At 36.6% G+C, this 23,893-nt stretch overlaps 1 protein-coding gene across 1 annotated transcript in view; it reads left to right on the top strand.

Moving 5' to 3' along the window:
* LOC107568096 (ephrin-A5b-like) overlaps positions 1-20,405 on the top strand; it is a gene marked incomplete at its 5' end in the record, with an annotated part of 27,938 nt that extends 7,533 nt beyond the window's left edge. Inside the window, 3 exons of the mRNA XM_016253935.1 lie at positions 11,832-11,897; positions 12,117-12,194; positions 19,152-20,405. Coding sequence (XP_016109421.1) covers positions 11,832-11,897; positions 12,117-12,194; positions 19,152-19,276 — 269 coding nt within the window. The remainder of the gene's footprint in view (positions 1-11,831; positions 11,898-12,116; positions 12,195-19,151) is intronic.
* Positions 20,406-23,893: the final 3,488 nt, after the last annotated feature.

Raw genomic sequence — 23,893 nt, 5'->3', positions numbered from 1 at the left:
TTTTTGGAATGTTGTTATGCGGTTGCTAAGGTGTTACGTTGTGAGTGGCTTTTTCGAATGTTGCTATACAGTTGCTGAGGTGCTGTGAGTGGCTTTTTAGAATGTTGTTATGCAGTTGCTAAGGTGTTGCTATGTGATTGCTAGGGTGTTCTGTGTGGTCGCCAGGGTGTTACTATGTGATTGCTAAGGTGTTTTGTGTGGTCGCCAGGGTGCTGCTATGCAGTAGCTAGGGTGTTCCGTGTGGTTGCCAGGTTGTTGTTATGCAGTTGCTAAGGTGTTGCTATGTGATTGCTAGGGTGTTCTGTGTGGTCGCCAGGGTGTTACTATGTGATTGCTAAGGTGTTTTGTGTGGTCGCCAGGGTGCTGCTATGCAGTAGCTAGGGTGTTCCGTGTGGTTGCCAGGTTGTTGTTATGCAGTAGATAAGGTGTTGCTATGTGATTACTAGGGTGTTCTGTGTGGTCGCCAGGGTGTTACTATGTGATTACTAGGGTGTTCTGTGTGGTTGCCAGGCTATTGTTAATGTATGTGGTTGCTAGGGTTTTCTGTGTGGTTGCCAGGGTGTTGCTAGGTGATTGCTAGGGTGTTCTGTGTGGTCGCCAGGGTGTTACTATGTGATTACTAGGGTGTTCTGTGTGGTTGCCAGGCTATTGTTAATGTATGTGGTTGCTAGGATTTTCTGTGTGGTTGCCAGGGTGTTGCTAGGTGATTGCTAGGGTGTTCTGTATGGTTACCAGGGTGTTGCTATGCAGTTGCTTAGGTGTTATGTATGGTTGCCAAGGTGTTGCTACTGTATGTGGTTTCTCGGGTGTTCTATATGGTTGCTATGTGATTGCTAGTGTGTTTTGTGTGGTTTTCAAGGTGTTGCTATGCAGTTGCTTGGGTGTTCTGTATGGTTGCCAAGGTGTTGCTACTGTATGTGATTTCCTGGGGTGTTCTATATGGTTGCTAGTGTGTTCTCATGTGATTGCTAGGGTGTTTTGTGTGGTTTCCAAGGTGTTGCTATGCAGTTGCTAGGGTGTTCTGTATTGCTGTCAGGGTGTTGCTACTGTATGTGGTTGCTAGGGTGTTCTGTATGGTTGTCAGGGTGTTACTATGTGATTGCTAGGGTGTTCTGTGTGGCGCCAGGGTGTTGTTATGCAGTTGCTAAGGTAATAATCACTTGAATCTAGCTTGAATCTAGCTAAAACGTATGATCATTACGTTTTGAATATGGATATTCTTCTTACAAAAACGCATCGATTCGCTACAGGAGGCCTTTGTTCACCCCCCGGAGCCGTGTGACACTTTTTTTTATGGAAAGTTGCTTTTTATTTCACGTCTTTTGGACAGAAGCAATGCAACACCCGCTGAGTGCAACGATATAACTCCGATATTTTTATATAACTCCGACTGGATTCGTCTGAATGAAGAAAGTCATATACACCTAGGATGCATCGGGGGTGAGGAAAACGCAGCCTAATTTTCATTTGTGGGTGAACTAACCCTTTAAGTACTGTAACGAAGTATTATTACTTCGTTACAATACACCACTGCTCGTGTGGGCCAGCGTTCACCAGTAGTGTGTTGTTTTACAAATGTGCCTGTAATTTTCATTAGTCAGAGATTTGTAGTGTGATCACATGACACCGTAGTATAGAGCTTATTGCAAATGTGGTCGTATAATGAGGATTAAAATGACAAATTGCTGTTTGTGAGATGAAAACGCCTGACATGTTCTTTCAGCGCAGTCAGTGAGGTTTTCTGTTGTTATGCTGTTATCCACTTGAGCAGGTTAATCAAGACATGAGGTTAAATCAAACAAGGATGTAATTCATCATGTTTCTGTCTGTCAGCTCTCTCGGACAGGAGACGGTGTCCATCAGGAGGGATTTCTTATCTGAGACAAACACTGTTTTCCTTTCTGCACTGCTGTTGAAAATGGAAAATGCAGAAAGCTATTAAGTGATGTTCACATCTGCAGCCTATTGAGCTGAATACAGTATGAGCCGTGTGAGCGTGTCTCTCTGAGGTCAAAGGTCAGGGCACACTGCTGACCCCCCCACCTCGAAATGCTTGAGATGGCATCTTTTTCTAATATTGTGAATTTAAGGATGGATTTTAATCTCTCAAGGTCTCCAAATCCAATATTACAGGAGGGGGTCAGTTTATAAGAGGAGAATGAATCACATTTTTTGTCTGACGCAAGTGGAATTGGAAAATCTGGATGTGGTTTGGAGTCTCAGGAACGGCGCGGGGGGTTTATGACCTCACAGACGCTTATTAAATCACGGGTTAACTCTTTCTGGCGACTGTCTAGCGACTGCTGCAGGTTTGATAGATGCTGTAAGAGATGTAGTCGCTATCAGGGTTGGTGCCATTCAGAATTACACTGGGAATTACTTTTAAATTCCTGAATTTGAATACGAAACAGGATGCAAATTTTAATATGTTCAATTGAAGTAGACTTACAAACTGTTGTGAGTGTAAGTTTAATTTAATTTATTATAATGAAATATATATTGTTATATAGACTAATATTTTACAATATTACTGTTTTTGCTGTAATTTTGATAAAATAAATTCAGCCTTGGTAAGCAGAAAAGTACCAGTCCCAAATTTATTGAGCAATGCGAAAACTGCTGATAGTACTGCGGGACCTTATATATGAATGCTTAGATAGGTGTCGTATTCCCATAGGTTGATGGGGATCAGCTGAGAGTCAGCTGATGCGAGCTTGACTAACGTGACCTGCCAGAACTAACGCTATATATATATATATATGTAATGTGTAATGTTTGTTTGTAATATTATTTCAAATGAATAAGAAATTAATCCAAATGTGCAATTCTGTAAATTCCTCTTCCTTTCATTCCAATTCAGCATCCAGCATGTTGTGGCCAGTTCAATTTAAACTCACACAAAGGAAGCCCATTCTTAAACTCTGTATTTTGCCTGACCCTGGTTGTCATGGTAACAATGAGCCATTTGCATGAGCGCGGTGATGTAGATCAGTTTAATGACAAACTGAGTATATTATATTTCTGTGCATGAGCTGTAAACAGGGCCAACACATATATCACGTTCATGAAGACTCCTGGCGTTTCATCGCTTCTCCCGCGGTGTGAACGAGCACGTCAGCCATTATCATGCCTTTGATGAATGGAACCTTTTCCTTCTCTTTGTTTTGTTTAGTCTGATTCCCTTCTGCGTCCTTTGGGTCACAACACTTCCCGGCGTCCCACTGTTTTCCTCTTCCTGTGTGTGTGACTGTAACATTTGGTGGCACACGGCCTGGACCTGCCCGCCTGCCAGACAGCATCTTAGACTTACTGAAAGACACTGCCAAAGAGCGTCTGTGAGCAGATCATCACACACACACACACACTCACTCACTCGCCAGAGGCTATGAACTTCCGAAGACTGTGTCTGTTAATGGCATCTGTGAGAATTCTCCTAATGCATTTTCACTTCAGATTGAAGTGGGATCCGTGTGCCTGCTGATCTGTAAATGAACGTGAACTCAGGTGCATCAGTAAATAACATGTTTACCCTGGTTGCCAGGGTGTTGGTATGCGGTTGCTAGGGTCTTCTGTTTGGCCGCCAGAGTGTTGCTGTGCGGTTGCTAGGGTGTTCGGCATTGGTCTGCATGAAATTGAATCAGTGTGTCCTGCCTGCATATCTGTAGATGATCTTGAACTCAGGTGCATCAGTAAATAAAATGTTTACAGTGGTAGACAGGGTGTTGCTATGCGGTTGCTATGGTGTTCTGTATGGTCTGTATAAAATGGAATCTGTATGTCCTGCCTGCAGATCTGCAGATGAACATGAAATCAGTAAATATCATGTTTACTTTGGTTGCTAGGGTGTTCTATCTAGTTGCCAAGGTATTCCATTTGCTAGGGTGTTGCTGTATGCAGATGCTAGTATATTCTGGATGGTTGCCAGTGTGTTGCAGTTGCTAGGGTGTTGCTATGCAGATGCTAGGGGATTCTGGATGGTCAACGGGGTGTTGTTATGTGGTTGCTAGGGTGTTGCTATGCGGTTTCTAGGATGTTCTGTATGGTCTGCATGAAGTGGAATCTGTAGATGAGCATGCACTCAGGTGAATCAGTAAATAACTTGTTTCCAGTGGTCACCACAGTGTTGCTATGTGGTTGCTAGGGTGTTCTGTTTGGTTGCCCAGGTTTTGCATAGGTTGCTAGTGTTTTCTGTATGATCTGCATGAAGTGGAATCTGTAGATAAACGCGAACTCGGGTAATCTGTAAATAATCTGTAAATAACATGTTTACAGCGGGAAGAGACACTTCAGTGTACCATACAAAATATTTTTTGCAACATGTATATTGCTAATATTTCATAATATTACAGCACAGGTTTTTGGAGGCTCTTGAAATTGTGAATTTGTGTAATTATCATAATGATGAAAGTCTCTGGTGTCTTGTAGAAATTAAAGGCACATTAAATCACAGTGTTCCCTCCAGACAACAGAGCTGTTGAACTGAATTGGCAGAAATTAGAACATCTTTAAACACATCAGGGCTTGACATGCCTAACTCACAAGATGATGAAAGTCTCTGGTGTCTTGTAGAAATTAAAGGCACATTAAATCACAGTGTGTTCCCTCCAGATAACAGAGCTGTTGAACTGAATTGGCAGAAATTAGAACATCTTTAAACACATCAGGGCTTGACATGCCTAACTCACAAGTTTTTTTTTTCTTCCCATAAATGTAATTGGTTCTCAAGCAATAGTCTCATCAGTGCTCTATCAGGTCTTACTTTAATCGGCATATTTGTGATATTTGCCTTTAATTGATTTCTAGGACACTTTTTAACTTTATGAAGGACAATATTTTCCTAACCTTATTAAATGGATGTGTCATCATGTACGTCAAATTCTTACATTTTATCAATACATTCAGTTAGAATAATAAGACACTGTATGGTTGTTACCATTCAAATGAAATCAGTTTCAACAAACTACATCTTTCCATTGCAGAGGAAGCACAGAAGCTTCATCAAAAGTGCCATTTAGATGTATTTACTCAGGCTTTTTAATGAAGATAAGAGGTTCCATAAATGCATTTACACAGTAAAATTGCAAGTGAATAAATTAGGGATGCACCAAATGTTCGGCAAGCGAAATTTCGATAAGTGATAAGCAAGAATAAGCGAAAAGACCGAATAATATGTACTGAACAATGACTAACGCGATCAAATAGAGGCACGCACTAATGCAGCAAACATGTCGGCAGTGTGAAAGTATTAAAAATTATTAGAGAAAAACACAGAAATCATTACATGCACGAGAGACTGTTTAGTGCTGCATCACATGTCTCCGATGAGAAGAAGAGGTGGCCGATGCTGGTGATTAGGCTATTGTATGATGATTGAAATCGCGAAATGGCCTCAAACGATTAGTAAATAAACTGCAGAATGTTATATTTTCTAATGCACTTACGAATTGCATGTATTCTGACAGCACTGCACGAGCTCTCGGCGCCAGGGTTCAAAGTCTAAAGCGCGAGGAAAATCTGCGCTGAAACTGTTACTCGTCAGTAGCTCAGTAACATTTATGTGAATTTTTTTTAAAGGCATGTGACAATGTGATACGTGCGACAAACATCTTCCCAAATTCGTAATGAGAATCATTTATAAATATGCATGCTGTTGTCAACAAAAAGAAGCACTGAGATCTTCCTGCAGGTTTCTGCCACAATAAAAGCCGAGAAAAAGCAACAACTCCATCGACATTCATAAATGATAGTATTGTAATTTTACTGTTGTTCTGTAAAATAAAAATAAAAAAGTAAGACAATAATATTGATAATAATAATTACCCTACAACAGCTCTATTAATACATTTATTATAACATTCACGTATAGTGTTCAAATTGGGATCTGTAATATATATTCTAATGTTTTAAAATAATTCTCTTCTGCTCAGCAAGGCTGCCTTTATTTGTACAGTAAAAATACAACCCTGATTCAAGTCTCAAAAATGGCAAAAAAATGATTATTTTACTAACTTATTAGTTTTAAGTTAAATTGTGCTTTGTTGGTATAATGTCTGCTAGAATGTTAAAAAATGTTGTGTTAAGTAAATATTTTTTAAATTGTTGTTTTTTTTTATTTTTTTATTTGAAAAGCAGGACAAAACAGTAAAAAGCACATTTTGGCTATTTAATTTATGCAATGGTGAAAAAAATGGCAAAATAGGCCTACATTGGGGTGAAAAATGCGAAAAACCGTGTTCGGTATTCGGCCTTCGGCCCAGTGTTTCCTTTTGTTCGGCTTCGGCCAAGAATTTTCATTTCGGTGCATCCCTAGCATAAATAATGTTATAAGATTAATGTTTTACTGCCTTTATGAATGGCTCACTGAATCATTGACTCATGTCACATTTGCAATCGTGCTGATAGTCAGGAAAACATCACTCTTGGTCATCTGATGTTACTAACCTATATTAAATATTAAGTAGAATTTTTTTCAGAATCATTCTCACCAAAGTTTCGGTACTGCCCTAGTTATTGTTTGTTATTGATGTTTTAATCAGGTTACTTATCTGGTCGGGCAAGTAAAATTCTATTTCACTTGCCCCTTCACAAAATCCACTTGTCCTGGACATTATAAACTACTCAGTGTCTCAATAACTAGATTTTTACATTGATGAATTTAAGTTGTGAAAAACTCACTGCAATGATAATCTAGGGGATTCTAGGTGGTTACCAAGGTGTTGCTACGCAGTTGCTAAGGTTTTTGTGTGGTTGCTAGGGTGTTATGGGTTGTTGTCAAGGTGTTGCTATGCAGTTGCTAGGGTGTTTTTATAAGTTTTTTCTACATGATTGCTAGCATGCTTTGTGTGGCAAAGTGTTGCTATGGAGTTGCTAGGGTGTTACATTGCAGTTGTTAGGGTGTGATTGCCAGGGTGCTGCTATGTGATTGCTAGGGTGTTTTGTTTGGTTGCCAGGGTGTTGCTGTGCAGTTGCTAGGGTGTTGCTTTGGGATTGGTAGGGTGTACTTTGTGGTTGCAAGGGTGCTCTGTGTAGTTTCCAAGGTGTTGCCAGGGTGCTGCAGTTGCTAGGGTATTGCTCTGCAGATGCTAGAGTGTTTTGGGTGGTTACCAGGGTATTGTTATGCGGTTGCTAGGGTGTTGATAATTCAATTTAATTAAATTCACATTTATTTGTATAGCTCTTTTCATGATACATATCGTTTTAAAGCAGTTAATCGGTTGCTAGGGTGTTCTATATGGTTGTTAGGTGGTTTCCTGCTGTCTCACATCAAAAGGGTCACGCATCCTCATGTCTCAGTGATATTCTGCTCTCTAGATGTTGTGTCCGTCCTTTAAGTCTGTCTTTGTAATGGTCTTTTTAGCAACATATGTTATAGTGTCAGAATACATGCATTTATATTTTCATCACACACACACTTTCTGTTTCATTTGCATGTACAAGAGAGAGACAGCAGCACTAAAGCAGAGAGGCAGATGAGGGTTGTGAGAAATGCTCTTCATCTCTGCTGATGCTATTAGTCGAGGCTCTTTATGGATGAGGACAAATTGAGAAAGCTCTGCCGCTGGCTACGACGCTCAAAAGAGAGCGCTGCATATTTAATATCTCTGCATTCGAATGTTGTCTTTGTCAAATGAAATAAATGCTGATTAGCATACTTGCCCAAAGGGTGGGCCGACTCTTGACAGGAGCACACGCTTGCCAGATTTCCAATCGGAAAATGTGTTTGATTATTAAGCCGCATGCAGACGGAGTGAAGGAGGCAGAGTTCCTGGAGATGTGCCTCTCTGTTCGTTTCATTACAGCACACTTGGAAAACTTATTTCAGTCTACAACTTGTTCATTGTTCTGGTAGTTAGTGCTCAAAGGTTTGGGGGCAGTAACATTTTTAAATTTTGAAAGAACTCTCATATGCTTATCAAGGCTCCATTTATTTGTTTAAAAATACAGTAAAACAGTAGAAACTGTGAAATATTATTACAATTAAAAATTGCTGTTTTCTATGTGAATCTGTGTTAAACTGTAATGTATTTCTGTGATGCGCAGCTGTATTTTCAGCATCATTCCTCCAGTCTTCAGTGTCACATGATCTTCAGAAATCAGTATAATATGCTGATTTACTGCTCGAGAAACATGTCTGATTATTATCAATGTTGAAGACTGAACAATATTTTTTGTGGAAACGGTGATACATTTTGTTTTTCAGGATTCACAGATGAATAGAAAGTTCAAAAGAACAGCATTTATTTGAAATTGAATTTTTTTGTAACATAAAAGTATGTAAAAATATAAGTACAATTTCAAAGTTCTTCAAAGAATGCCATGGTTAAAAAAACATTGTCTAAAAAGTCCAAAAGGTACTTTTTGTAAGTCATGTTGCTTGTAATGTAATCCAGTTTAGTGAGTTTTAGCGTCTTTTATTTCTGTTTGTCGGCTTTATTTGGCTCTTCCTTTGTGAAACTCTATCATTTGGATTCATGACGTGCTTCGGGTGTTTGTTTTATTCCATTAATAAACTCAACCGGCAGAGAGTACTGATCAGGATAGAGCGGTTCACTTCAGAAATGTGCATTACACATACAGATGTCACTACAAAACTCTGTCAGTATGTGCTGATTTGAAGATATTCAGGATGTTTCATAGCAGATTGATGTGCTGAATGAATGATTCTAAGATATCGGTGTAATATTTTGCATTTAAAGGCATGAAAAACAAAGATCACATTTTAAGTGAGACATCAGTTCTGATGCAATTTTAAAACATGGAAAGCAAAACTGACCCTATTTACGTTCATGATGGTGTTATTGCGGCTGTTTCTGAAATCAATTCCTCATGGATAAAACCAAGTCCTGGCCTACATTTATTGTCCATCTGTTTCATTCAGAAATGCATCACATTATGGAGGTAAACTGCTTGTGATTGTCGACTTCGAAGTGTTAAAAGACAGTGTGGACTGTAATGTAGGAACTCTACACATCCCACACACACCACAGCACATTTCCACCAAAGATCACTGAATAAAATCCCATGTTGAGAGTAATTAGCCTTAATTAGTCCAACCGTTGAACTTGCACTGCGCTGTCCGTCTTAATAAAGCTCACAGAATAACCTCAGATGAACACAGAATTCCTCAGAGTTTTCTCTTTCACGGCTTAAGAAACTTCACGTTTATGTCTCATTGAAAGAGCTGATTTGTTGCCATTTGTCTTAAAACTGCTATGAAGAAGACATTAATTAGTCAAATGTTGACAGATGCATATCTCAGGTCATCTGGGGCCAGTTGCATAAACATAGATGACTAACTTTTTAAGACTAGTCTAAACAGTTTATGCAACCGGCCCCTGGTCTTGGGAGAATTTGAGGTGTTTGAGATCTTTGGAATGTTGGCTAATTTCTCTTGAGGTGCTGTTGAAATCTCTCTCTTTTTTTTCCAAAAGAAAAATACTTTTGCATTCCACTGAGAAACTTTACATTTGCTTGCAAAACTTTTGCGTTCCACCAAGAAACTTTGCATTTGCTCAGAAATCATTTGCAAGACTTTAGTGCTCCACAGAGAAGCTGTTCGCTCACAAAACATTTGTGTTCACTTCTCAGAGAAAATTTGGTTTTGCTTGCAAAATGTTTGCATTCCCAAGAAACTGTTTTTACTTGCAAAACTTTTGCGTTCCACAGAAAAACTGTTCACTCGCAAATGTTTTGCATTCCCTGAGAGACTGTTCACTTGCAAAATGTTTCTCAGAGAAACTGTTTGCTTGCAAAACATTTGTGTTCACTTGCAATTTTTTTTGCGTTCTCAGGGAAAATTAGTTTTTGCTTGCAAAATTATTGTATCCTTTGAAAAACATTGTTTTTGCTTGCAAAATTTTTGCGTTCTCAGAGAAACTGTTTTCGCTTGCAAATTTTTTTTGTTTCCTTGCAAAATGTTTGCATTCCCAAAGAACTGTTTTTGCTTGCAAAACTTTTGCATCCCACAGAAAAACTTCACTCGCAATTTTTTTGCATTCCCTGAGAAACTCTTCACTTGCAAAATGTCTGCATTCTTCGAGGAACTTTGTATTCACTTGCAAAACATTTTGTTCACTTGCAAATCTTCTGCGTTCCCCTGAGGGACTTTGTAGAATACTTCAGTCAGATCTCCATTTAATTCTGCTTCTGTCTAGATCTTTGTGCGATTTTTCTTTCCTACTGGACCTTAAATGTAGCATTCAAGAAACACTTTGCCTAAAAATAAACTTGAGATGAAGTTGCTCTATAATTTCAGCTTTGACTTTCCTCTTTTGAATTCAGTCTGGTATATATGTGCTCGAAACTCTTGGGGCCCGAATCGGCTGATAAACCAGCAGACTGCTAGTGACAGAAAACCACAAATGACAGTGTGGCGCTCCTCTCTTCACCCTGCGGGTGCCGCGTGTGTGTGCACACCCTTTAGATTCTGATTTGTTGCCATTTGTCTTAAAACTGCTATGAAGAAGACATTAATTAGTCAAATGTTGACAGATGCATATCTCAGGTCATCTGGGGCCAGTTGCATAAACATAGATGACTAACTTTTTAAGACTAGTCTAAACAGTTTATGCAACCGGCCCCTGGTCTTGGGAGAATTTGAGGTGTTTGAGATCTTTGGAATGTTGGCTAATTTCTCTTGAGGTGCTGTTGAAATCTCTCTCTTTTTTTTCCAAAAGAAAAATACTTTTGCATTCCACTGAGAAACTTTACATTTGCTTGCAAAACTTTTGCGTTCCACCAAGAAACTTTGCATTTGCTCAGAAATCATTTGCAAGACTTTAGTGCTCCACAGAGATGCTGTTAGCTCACAAAACATTTGTGTTCACTTCTCAGAGAAAATTTGGTTTTGCTTGCAAAATGTTTGCATTCCCAAGAAACTGTTTTTACTTGCAAAACTTTTGCATTCCACAGAAAAACTGTTCACTCGCAAATGTTTTGCATTCCCTGAGAGACTGTTCACTTGCAAAATGTTTCTCAGAGAAACTGTTTGCTTGCAAAACATTTGTGTTCACTTGCAATTTTTTTTGCGTTCTCAGGGAAAATTAGTTTTTGCTTGCAAAATGATTGTATCCTTTGAAAAACATTGTTTTTGCTTGCAAAATTTTTGCGTTCTCAGAGAAACTGTTTTCGCTTGCAAATTTTTTTTGTTTCCTTGCAAAATGTTTGCATTCCCAAAGAACTGTTTTTGCTTGCAAAACTTTTGCATCCCACAGAAAAACTTCACTCGCAATTTTTTTGCATTCCCTGAGAAACTCTTCACTTGCAAAATGTCTGCATTCTTCGAGGAACTTTGTATTCACTTGCAAAACATTTTGTTCACTTGCAAATCTTCTGCGTTCCCCTGAGGGACTTTGTAGAATACTTCAGTCAGATCTCCATTTAATTCTGCTTCTGTCTAGATCTTTGTGCTTTCCTACTGTCCTACTGGACCTTAAATGTAGCATTCAAGAAACACTTTGCCTAAAAATAAACTTGAGATGAAGTTGCTCCAGCTTTGACGCTTTGACTTTCCTCTTTTGAATTCAGTCTGGTATATATGTGCTCGAAACTCTTGGGGCCCGAATCGGCTGATAAACCAGCAGACTGCTAGTGACAGAAAACCACAAATGACAGTGTGGCGCTCCTCTCTTCACCCTGCGGGTGCCGCGTGTGTGTGCACACCCTTTAGATTCCACAGGAAAGGAGCAATTTCCTATTTCGGACCACAAAAATACACCCGCGAGCCGCGACTTTATAGGATAGTGTGTGTGAAGTGTGAGACTAAGACGATATCTTTCTCAGGTGTTTGTGTGTGTACTCACCTTTTCTTATCTCTTATTTGTGTTTTACAGCATCCATGATCACAGAAACCGGGAGAAGGTCGTGTCTCAAGCTGAAAGTGTACGTGAGACCACCGAGTAAGTGTCACTTATTACAAACCACACGCGTGCGATTCTGTCGGAGGCATTGGGTTACAGAAACTCCCATGCCTTTCAATGCAACACACTTTAATGGACATTGAGGGCAGGTGACTGCTTCTGTGTGCTTTCCTCTGATTGGCAGGTGGGTCGGGCTGCTGAATTTACCACTAACATGACTGGCTTACGGTATCTTTTTCATTTCTTCTGTTTTTGTAGATGGCTGCGAGAAAACCATAGGCGTTCACGACCGCGTTTTTGTCGATGACAAAGTAGACAATGCATTAGAACCAAGAGGTCAGTATGGCTTGACATCACCTTCGCTCTGTTCAGTCTGTGTGCTTTACGTGCTCTAATCACTCTGTGCATGTGTATTAATGTACCTTGATTTGACTTGCGCCTGCGGCTTCTCTGACACTTCAAACCACAAAGACTGTTTTATTTATGCATGAGGTACACATCGTATTAATAATGCATTCTCTTGTAATAGCTGAGGGCTGTCTGTCAACATCTCCACCCTGTGCACAAGCAATTAAGCGACCAGAAATGAGCCATGTGACCTTTAAGCGAGCCAAAAGCTTCAGTCAGTCAGTGTCTATCGTGGCTTCCAGCTGAAATGCATGGATTATATTTACACACTGTAGCAATATATGCATGCACATCGACTGCGGGAAGAATTAAGTTCCAAAACTTGGATATGCACAATGATTTTGTGCCAAATTAGCAGTGTCACGTGGGACGATGCCAAGCTTGTTTTGGCTCCTTCCTGATAAAACCCATTACATCCGAACACATGGCACTTGCTAACATATGCACGACTCTCGGCTCGTAATATTTATTGCCATTTCTGTCACGCTAGCTTTGACTTTCATGGTGTCATGATCAAACATTGGAGCTGCATTCAAATTCAAGATGTCCTGAAGTAGTCCAAGGGAGAAGTCGGACTGTAAATTGGTGTAAAGCCCACTGTGACACGAAATGAGCGTCTGACTGTGACCAACCACAGACTGCTTTGGTTTTATGTGGTGATTAATGGCGAATCTGTCCACAAGCATAGTGCCTACGAGTCCAATCATAAAAATGCAGAATGTCATAGAAATGTGGCAAAATTTGGATAAAAAGAAATACGGACTTGCATATTAAAGCGCAAAAAGACTGATGTTTAAACAAGAAGTCTGAGAGTCACTCCGTCACCAAAACTCGTCAAATACACACAGAAACGCAAAAGTTTTCACTACAACCCACCAAAATTACTCTGGTTTAAAGTTTGTTTAAACTTGAAGAAATTATGATAGGAACATATTGTACAATAGAATGTACGTCTCTAAATACTAATGATAATAACACTAATTAATGATTGTTTATTAAAGCATTATTTTTTAAGGAATATATCAAAAAAAAAAATCCGCATTTTAATATCGACTAAAAACCTTTTGCAGCACTTTGTTTGCAAAAAAAAAAAAAAAGAAAACGGGAAAAAACAAGTTGTTGAAATTTCATTTGAATGCATTTCAAAATATTACATTTTTAAAGTAATATACATTAATTATAATACCATTGTTTTTGATAATAAATTTGCATTAAATCTTAAAACAGAACAATTAAGAACAGACAACAGAATTTTTTTTACCATTTTAATAAATTATTAAAGTTATATGAATTTAATTAATTAGACAAGATTTTTAATTATTTAAATTAAATTAAATTAAATTTTAAATGCAAATGGAAAACACTGTTTTCAAAAAAAATAATAGGATTTGTTCAAATTTTATTTTGTTAAATTTTAAAAGATTAAATAATTAATTATTTTTTTTAAGCTACTGTTTTTGATGATACATTTGTATTAAATCATAAAGTATGAAATAAATCATAAGAATGAAATTAAATCATACAGAATAAATCAGATTAATTTAAAACAACAACACAGAATTTCTGAAAAAAAATCAACATTTAATTATTATTGTTACAATTTTAATAAATTATTAAAGTTTTATGAATTCAATTGATTAGACATGCTCGTTGATGATTAAAATCTAATTACACTATTATAAATTAAATTAAATTAATTTTGCTGATTTGCCATATCCGGTACATATCTCTGTATTTTCTATGTTTTTCTTTTTGGTTTAAAAAACTTTTATTTTGCATCCTGCCCAATGTTGTCCAGTGAAACAATGTTCATATTAAAGGCTATGAAAACAAATAGTGAATGTAACTATGTAGGCTATGCTATATATTATGTGCATTACTTTATTACATTGTAACATTAAAATCTAAAAACAAAAATAATGCTTTTAACTAAAAAATAAAAATGAAAGCACAGACTAAATTCACTGTACAGTTACTGCTATCCTAAAAATACACTTACTTGTAGGTTATAAATTCTACATATGGCACATTCATTGGCCAGCTACAAATATTTCAGCAAAATGTGTATTTCTTTTAAATCAGGATTTTTGCGCTCCGTCTGTTTGGCACATATGTGCTGCGGCGCTTGTTCCCTGAAGTCTGTGAAGTTTAGCGGAGACTCAACAACAAAATGGGAATATTTCCATGACTTTCTAACATTTACAGATGGAGAATATAGCTGTGAAATGTAAGCTCATTGAACATCTCAAACGCATTACACAGCAACAGTAGCTGTTAGCAGCACATGCAGCCTTTCTGACGGGACAAACCGCTTTAAACTACACGTGTTAACTGTCTTATTTTAAAGCCCTTAATATAAAGCATGCCTCATGTTTAGAACAAATTGGATTATGCACTTTCCCCGCAGCAGCTGACTCTGTGTATCAAATTACTGTATATCGATATAAACAGTATTGCCTCGTACCATATCGTTTAAAAAAATATATTGACATATCATACAAACTCGATACCGCCCAGCCCTACTGTAGACTTTCTGATCTGTAGATGTAGAGATTATTTCACAGGTTACACTTTATTTCCATAGTCTGCTTTAGACATTCTTTTTTTAGACATTCGAGTTTGGGATCAGAATGATTTTTAATGTTTTTAAAGGAGTTTCTTCTGCTCATCAAGGCTGCACTTATTTAATCAAAAATACAGGGGAAAAAATAATATTGTGAAATATTATTATGATGTAAAATAACGTTTTTCTATTTTAATATACATTAAAATATAATTTATTTCTGTGATGCGCAGCTGTATTTTCAGCAGTCTTCAGTGTCACATGATCTTCAGAAATCAGTATAATATGCTGATTTATTATCAGTGCTGGAAACAGTTTTGCTGCTTAATATTTTTTTGGAAGCTGTGATACTTTTTTCCAGAATTATTTGATGAATAAAAAGTTAAAAAGAAGAGCATTTATTTAAAATAAAAACCTTTTCTAAAAATATACACTACAGTTCAAAAGTTTGGGGTCAGTACATTTCTATTCTTTTATTTTAAAGAAATTAATACTTTTATTCAGCGAGGATGTGTTAAATTGATAAGAAGTGATAGCAAAGATTTATATTGTTAGAAAAGATTTCTATTTTGAATAAATGCTGTTCTTTTTAACTTTTTATTCATCAAAGAATCCTAAAAAAAAGTATCGCCGTTTCCAAAAAAATATTCGGCAGCACAACTGTTGATAATTCTAATAATAAATCAGCATATTATTATGATTTCTGAAGATCATGTGACGCGTTATACTGGAGTGATGATGATGGAAATTCAGCTTTGCATCACAGAAATAAATTATATTTTAAACAGTATTAAAATAGAAACCATTATTTTATATTGTAATAACATTTTGCAAGATTACAGTTTTTTCTGTATATTTGATCAAATAAATGCAGCCTTGATGAGCAGAAGAGACGTCTTTAAAACACATTACAAAAACATTACTACACGTCAGCTAACTCTCATTAGAGTAATAGTAGACTTTCAGGTTGGGTTTATTATTAGGGTTCTTGCAAAGTTACTTATAGTTAGTAGAATGTCTGAAGTGAGCTATCAAATAAAGTGTTAACATTTCACAGGCTCAGAAAACCAGGTGCAGAGCCAGTTTTAGTTTGGTGGGCGATCCGTGGTGAAAAGCTGTTAAAAGCGCATGCTTATATCAATTAACACTGCAGATAGTGTCAGTGTAGTTGAACACAGTATATAGTTTTCTCATGCATTTTCACCTTGCCAACACACACCCACCCAGGCCTGAGTTCCTGGCAGCGCCGTGTCATGATGGAGGCATTGATTTATTAGTCCAGATCCCCACTGAGAGGCTGGAGGTGTCTGTCTGCCCGCCTGAATGAGCCAGCAAACTGCTCTGTCCTCCCAACCATATTTATCTGTCTCTTTTAGCGCCACACCTGTCCGTTTCCCCCTCAGAGAGACACTGTGCTTTCCAAAGCCATATCACGCTCACTGATGATAACCGCAGTCTGTGTGTCTGCACCAGTAGACCAGCAGAAATGCACTGAGACTCCAAACAGCCCTGCCTCCGTTATTACTGAGGATTCTGACAACAGGAGTCTGGCTCATTTGCTGCTTAAAGCTTAGACGGCAGATGGATGTGTACTAGTGTTATTGTTTAGTATCAGAATCAGAATCAGAATGAGTTTTATTGCCAGGTATGTTTACACATACGAGGAATTTGTTTTCATGCAGCAGCTCCCCCGACAACAATGTCCAGCAAAACATCCGAATAGTCGAAAACCGGTGAAATATCGGGTGGTGTGTACTTCCGAATGTCCAGCAATTCGTCTCTGGTGAAACTGATTGCAGGGATATAACTAAAGACAGGACAAACTGACAAAAACATAAAAACAACTGCAGAGCACGCCATCACCGTCGGCGCCATTATGTATCATTCAGATACATAGTATCATTCAGATACTATGTTTTAGTAATATTTTAAATTAGTTTTTATTTAGTTTTTATTTTAGTTTTCATTTTAGTTGAAATTTTGGTCATTTTGTCGTGTTTTTGTCATTTGTAAACTTACAATGAGAAAAAATAAATATATACAGTATATATAGACACAGTATATATACATTTTTTTTTCTTTTTTTTCAGTGTTTATTTTAAAGCTGCAGTCCGTAACTTTTTTGGTTAAAAATTATTGAAATCAATCAAAAAAAAAAAAAAATTGTATATATATTTTTTTCTCATTCTAAGTTTATTTGAAAGCTGCAGTCCATACCTTTTTTAAAAATGATCCAAAATCAATCCAAAAAAAAATTATATATATATTATTAATTGATTTAATTTATGCACATTACACTTTTATCCAAAGTGACTTACAGTGCATTCAGGCTATACATTTTTTACAAGTATGTGTGTTCCCTGGGAATCGAACCCACGACCTTTTGCAATGCTAACGTAATGCTCTACCACTGAGCCACAGGAGCACATATAATTTTTTTTATTTTTTCAGTGTAAGTTTATTTTAAAGCTGTAGTCCATCAAATCAATTTTTGAGCAAGTACATAATTAGCCAGTGTTCAGAACTATCTCCTTACTATAGCCCGATTCACAGCATTAAGCTTGAATTCTAATTTGAGTGGTACTGGTAGGTTTTCGCGGGAAATATGAGCATGCCGCCATTCGTCTTTGCGTCATTACGTCACGTCTGTAAACATAAAGGAGTCCTGGCCAGTAGGCGATTACGCATGCGAGGATGCTGCCGGTGACGGGTCATTTTCAACTTCTCATTTTGACGGCGGATTGTAAACGACAATCATCAGTGACAACTGGAGATTCACCCGTAGTCAAAAGCAAAAGACTTCGGACCTTGGAGTGGCTATAGAAAAAAATATTCCAGTTTTAACTGAGCATCTGATTACAGTTATGTGGGATTACACAAGATTTGTATTTCAAAGAGAGCCAGTTCTAAAGAACATTAATTTGCTTTTGGGTTCAAAGAACAATTTAAGTATATGAAATTCGAATGGTATGACAATTAGAGATTAGACTGTACAGAAATTGAAATCTACAGGTAACACTAATAGACACTTACTACACGCAATGCTGATGTTGTTAACATTAAGAATTTGAGAACAAAGTATAACAATAATAATTTGCACGGTTTGATGTGATATGAGCTAAGCAATCGTTAGATTTAATCACCATTAGTAGCGCGATTTACTGTAATGCTTTTTTTCTCAGTTGGTCAGAACAAAAGTGGCAGACATGTTACTTGTTCAGATGACATTTTCCGGTCAAAATTATTATTTTGAACTTACTTAACATGAAGAATCTGTGATTCTGAAGTACAGTGAATTTCCAGCTTTAACTGCAGCTAACTAATGATTTTTTATAGTTATAGTGAACTATTATAACCCTGACGTGCACAATATTACTGTTGTACAGTAGAATGTATCGACCGACCAGGGATTGGAGTCAGCCGGTCCGTTTTGACGTCGCAGCTACGCTCACATCCGCATGTAAACATGTCGTCAGAGTGGAAGTTCTTCACTGCGAGGAGAACCACAGGGCTCGATTACACTTTAAAGCTGCTTTGACAAACAATGCGTATTGTAAAGTGCATTATAAATAAATAAAGGTGACTTGAAAACAATGTCTGAAAAATCAAATTTGTCACCGTTATTGTTGACATTTTAATAAATTATTACATTATTATTATTTTGAATTAGTTTATATTTTTATATTTTGTTTTCATTTTAATTTTAGTTAAAATTATAGTAATTTTGTTGTGTTTTACACATTTTTATTGCATTTAGTTATTTTAGTACATCAAGTTAAACTAAATAAAAATGATAAATGCTGCCATGCATCTAGCTGAAATAAAATAAGATTACTTTTTATATATTTTATTTTATTTCAGAAAAAGTTTATTTTATTTCAAGTATTTAATGTTTTTATGGTTTTAGCTCATGGTAACAAGTTTGGCACTATTATTGATAAATGTTTTATGAATTCAGTTGATTAGACATCCTTTTACATCTTTAAAATCAAACCATTACAATCATTACATATTAATGAAATATATATTTGTGATTTGATCTGAATAGAAACAGCGTATCCGTGTGACGCAGCTGACACAGAACAGCATACGCTGTTTACGCCAGAGACGAATTGTTGAATAAAGTCGTTATTTTCTATTTCTATCTTGTTTTTCTTTTTGTGTGTGAGTTTTGATTGCTTCTATTGTCCTCATTTGTAAGTCGCTTTGGATAAAAGTGTCTGCTAAATGACTAAATGTAAATATATATATATATATATATAAATTCTACAACCAACTGCACAGAAGTTGATCACATTTTTTCGGTGTCTCCTCGTTTCCAGATGACACCAGTCACGAGGCTGAACCGTCCCGGAGCGACGTGTCGACCTCAGGCCTGCGGCACCAAACGTCACGCCCCCTGCTGGCCCTGCTGCTGCTCTGCATCTCTGTGTTCTTCACCTTATAGCCCCTCACCTGCCCCTCACGCAGCCCTCGGGAGACCCGGCGCGTCCCGGCACCGGGGAGGGCTTGAGATTCACCGGGAACACTTCTGCTGCGCTTTTGTTTTGTTTTCCAATATTTAAGTGGTCCTTCGCTGTCTTTGATTAAGAAAAGTCAATTAGCCGCGCGAAGAAGAAATTCAGATCGCCTGTTTAACCAACCAACCAATCAACTGTGGCGGCCGGTCGCTGCGGATTGGCTGCCAGCAGGAAGGGGGCGGAGTCTCAGATTTGATTTGGGTCCATTAGGAGTGAGTCGCTCTTTTGTGGGTAATTAGAGCACGTTTTAAGAAACGCCGGAGGCCCTGTGAGAACTGAAGGTTTCTAGGTGGGTGTCACATAAAACAGACATAAACATCAACCCGAGTTCACCAGCTCTGCTTTTAGCGATATATATATATATATACACACACACACACAAAGACTCTCGCCTTTCGTCCTTCGTCTGCCTTCCCCTAACAAATTGCAGAATCCATCGGAAGAAACGTCTGTTATGCGTCTCGCCGCAGGATCTTTCCCAATCGAAGGAAGACGTTGGTTAGTCCGAATTTGCATTTGATTCTCTACTGCAATTTGAGGGACTTGTCTTAGTAGACCACACCACTAAAAACAATGATTTTGTATTTTGTAAGATAAACTTAACTGCAACATAAATATCTATATTTTTCCTATGACCTTTTATCAATTGATATGAGATATCAACATTAACGGCTCATGGAAATTCTTTTCTTGTCATAACTGTGTGTCCGACTCCATTAGGAACCAAATATGGAAAGGGGCTCCGCATGATGTTTTCCCCTTTTACATGGGTGGAAAAAATAAGCATTTGTTTGAATAGGCCTTATACTGTACACTATACTAATATCTCCTGGAAGTGCTTCGAATTCAGCGTTTCCATCGGGGAAATAAAGTCTAGTTTCATTTGTTTATTTCATTAATGCATCTGTTTGTTTGTGTAGCTGTTAATTGGTGCAGTTCTGACTCGTTTAATATGCTGATGCGACATACGCAAAACATTAGAACATGGGCATTCTCCTCCCAAAAGCCTTACACATGATGGAGGAACCGATGGGTGAATCTCACCAAACCTGACTCATGTTTCATGACAGAATCAAAAAATAAAAATAAGTACTTATATTTTGCACAAACAAAATCAAGTATATATATATATACATACAGAAAAAACTGTAATATTGTGAAATATTATTGCAATTTAAAATAATGGTTTTCTATTTTAATATACTTCAAAATATAATTTATTCCTATGATTTAAAGCTGTATTTTCAGCATCATTCCTCCAGTCTTCAGTGTCACATGATCTTCAGAAATCAGTATAATATGCTGATTTATTAGCAATGTTGGAAACAGTTTTGTTGCTTAATATTTTTTTGGAACCTGTGATACTTTTTTCAAGATTATTTGATGAATAAAGTTAAAAAGAACAGCATTTATTTAAAATAGAATTTTCTGTCTTTATTATCAAATTCGTTTTTCAATTTAACACGTATCCTTGTTGAATAAAAGCATTAATTTCTTTCCAAAAATAAACAAATAAATAAAAATAAAAAATTACTGACCCCAAACTTTTGAATGGTAGTATATAGCGTTACAAAAGATTTCTATTTTGAATAAATGCTGTTCTTTTTAACTTTTTATTCATCAAAGAATCCTGAAAAAAGTATCACAGGTTCCAACACATATTAAGTGTTTCCAACACTGATAATAATCAGCATATTATACTGATTTCTGAAGATCATGTGGCACTGAAGACTGGAGTAATGATGCTGAAAATACAGCTGCGCATCACAGAAATACATTACATTTTGAAGTATATTAGAATAGAAAATCAATATTTTAAATTGCAATAATATTTCACAATATTACATTTTTTTCTGTATTTTTAATCACATAAATGTAGCCTTGATGAGCAGAAGAAGCTTCTTTAAAAAACATTACAAATCTTACTGATCCCAAACTTTTGAACGACACACACACACACACACACAATTACATTTTTAAATTGTTAGATTTAAAATTAAAATTTAGTTTGGTGTCACAAAAATCACACACTTCACCTTTAGTATCTGTATTGTCTTTTAAATACTTGATGATTAAGATATCAAGAGATATCACTCCAGTAATCGTTAAATCAGTAATCAGCAAATCTGTAACACTTTACAATAAGGTCTCATTCATTAACGTTAGCTAAGAAGAGCTTAAAAATAAGCAATGCATTTCTTACAGAATTGATATACCTTTGTTAATGTTAAATACAGTTGTTCATGTTAGTTGTTATGTTCATGTTATGTTGAAATTAGCATTATCTACGATTCATAAATGCTGTAGAGGTATTGCTACATTTATATTCTTCATCATTCAAATCGACTTATCAAAGGAATACAAGAAGTAACTGTTAATAAATGCATTGAGAATGATGCAAATGACAGAACCAAACTCTTCTGGCTTCAAAAAGGCTTCATTTTCTTTATGAAAAATCTAATTTTGTGCAGTGAAATGTGATCTGGACCTGTTTTCGTGAGATTCACCCAAACTGTAGTCTGCCTGGTTACTCTCTCCATCACTGTTTGAGTTTAAGAGCCGGAAGATATCTGCGCTGTTAAAGCAGACGATGAGCGTCGGCTCTGACGGTATTCCTGACAATAAACAATACTGTGGACTTTCAAACAGTCGCTAACTGGATAATGGTTTCTGCCTTTTGACTCTCGTAAGCCTGTTTGCTTCTGCTAGTTCTGTTTGTTTTTGTTAACCAAGCGATTTCAGCAGCTCGGCTCGGCCACATCAGGACTCGAGGAAACACACCATATGTGCTCCGTTTCATGGTTTACACTAGAAACCATGAGAGAAACTTAAAAAAAGAAAAAGAAATCAGCTTCAGTAGTATTTGTATCATTTGTACTCTCATTATTACCATTAATACCACGCTTTGTACACACTTTGAACTGGGAAACAGAATCAGCTTATCGAATGGATACTGTGTATCCTGAAGCAGTCAAAAATATAACATTATAGTGTTAGAATACTACTTTTTTTTTGTATCTTTCAGGAGGACGAGGAAAAATAGACACGCCATAAAACATGAATTATTATAATTAATTATTCAGCATCACTGTTATTTGTTATTAGGGATACCACGTTAAATGTTATGATCAAAATGTGTTGTACATAATGTTTGATATTAAGGTATTAATTTGATTCACATGTCTTTTCTAAAAAAAAATATGAGTGCAAAACGGGATGTTTGCGTATGACAAACGCAGCCAATCAGAGGCCACCTTTGAAGCCCCGAGCCAATAGGAACGCTTCATCTGTTTTTAAATCTCCTGCCAACGTTTTTGGATCCGATCAGACGGATGGAGTTCAAAGGTGCAGCGTTTGTTCAGATGATGCTGTGTTTGCCGGACCGTGTGTGATTTTAACGGAAGGAACTTGCTGGTTTCATAACGTGGCATGTGCATGGACTTGATAATGAAAAACATGTTAAATAAAGTGTTCTTTTGGCTGTTTTCACCTCTTCTTTTCTCGACACGTTCGTGTGTGCTGTAGTTGGACTGAAATGCGAAGGTTATGCAGGAGAGTGCTGTAGTTTTGCACAAGCACTGCTCCAGAATGTTTGCTGCGGTGCAGAAGGTTCTAGAGTTGTTTGTTTGATTGTTTTCAATGGTTTTGGGAATAAATCATCGGTCATGAGTTCACGTCAACAGAGCGCTGTCAGCGTCCAGAAACACTCGGAGTTTAAGAGTGGGAATCTGTTCAGTATATGTGTGTGAATTTAAACTGAACTGAAACAGGACGATGAACTGAAAGGAAAAAAAAAATCTCCCTTCAAAATACATGATTCGTGCTTATTTATTCCCTGATATGTGTATTTTTTATGGTGACACTTTACAATAAGGTTCCATTTTTTAACTATATTTAATGCATTAACTAACATTACTTAACAATGAGCAATACACTGTTACAGTATTTATTCATCTTTGTTAACGTTAGTTAATAAAAATACAGCTAGTCCATGTTAGCTCAGGTCCATTAAATAACATTAACAGATATAACTTTTGATTTTAATAATGTATTAGTAAATGTTGGAATCAACATTGCCTAAGATTATACTTTGTAAATATTTTCTATTTAACTAATGTTAACAAATGGAACCTTATTGTAAAGTGTTACCTTTTTTATTTTTCTAACAGCCCATCTTTTTTTTTTAGATCTATTAATAAAATGTGAAAATTGTTTGATGAGCTACAACCTTGTGCATTAATAATAAGCTTGTGTCAGAAAACTTTATTGTGCATAAACTGGCTTTGATTCATTTTATGGTCCATGAAAACATTTTATATCATACAATTTTTTTTTAAAACATTAGATTGTTTATTGCAATATTTCATTTATATTTATATTTAGTTTTAAAATATAGTCCAGTATTTTATAGTATTTTTGATTTTTAAATATTACTTAATTTATTATGTATATTTGTAACATTATAGAAAGTATTAAATTAACACACACACACACACACACACACACACACACACACACACACACACACACACACACACACACAC

The sequence above is a fragment of the Sinocyclocheilus grahami genome, unplaced genomic scaffold (assembly GCF_001515645.1).
Source record: "Sinocyclocheilus grahami isolate Dianchi unplaced genomic scaffold, SAMN03320097.WGS_v1.1 scaffold1213.1, whole genome shotgun sequence".
NCBI lineage: Eukaryota > Metazoa > Chordata > Actinopteri > Cypriniformes > Cyprinidae > Sinocyclocheilus > Sinocyclocheilus grahami.
The sequence above is the reverse complement of the archived record's forward strand: the minus strand, read 5'-3'. Positions and strand labels throughout refer to the sequence as shown.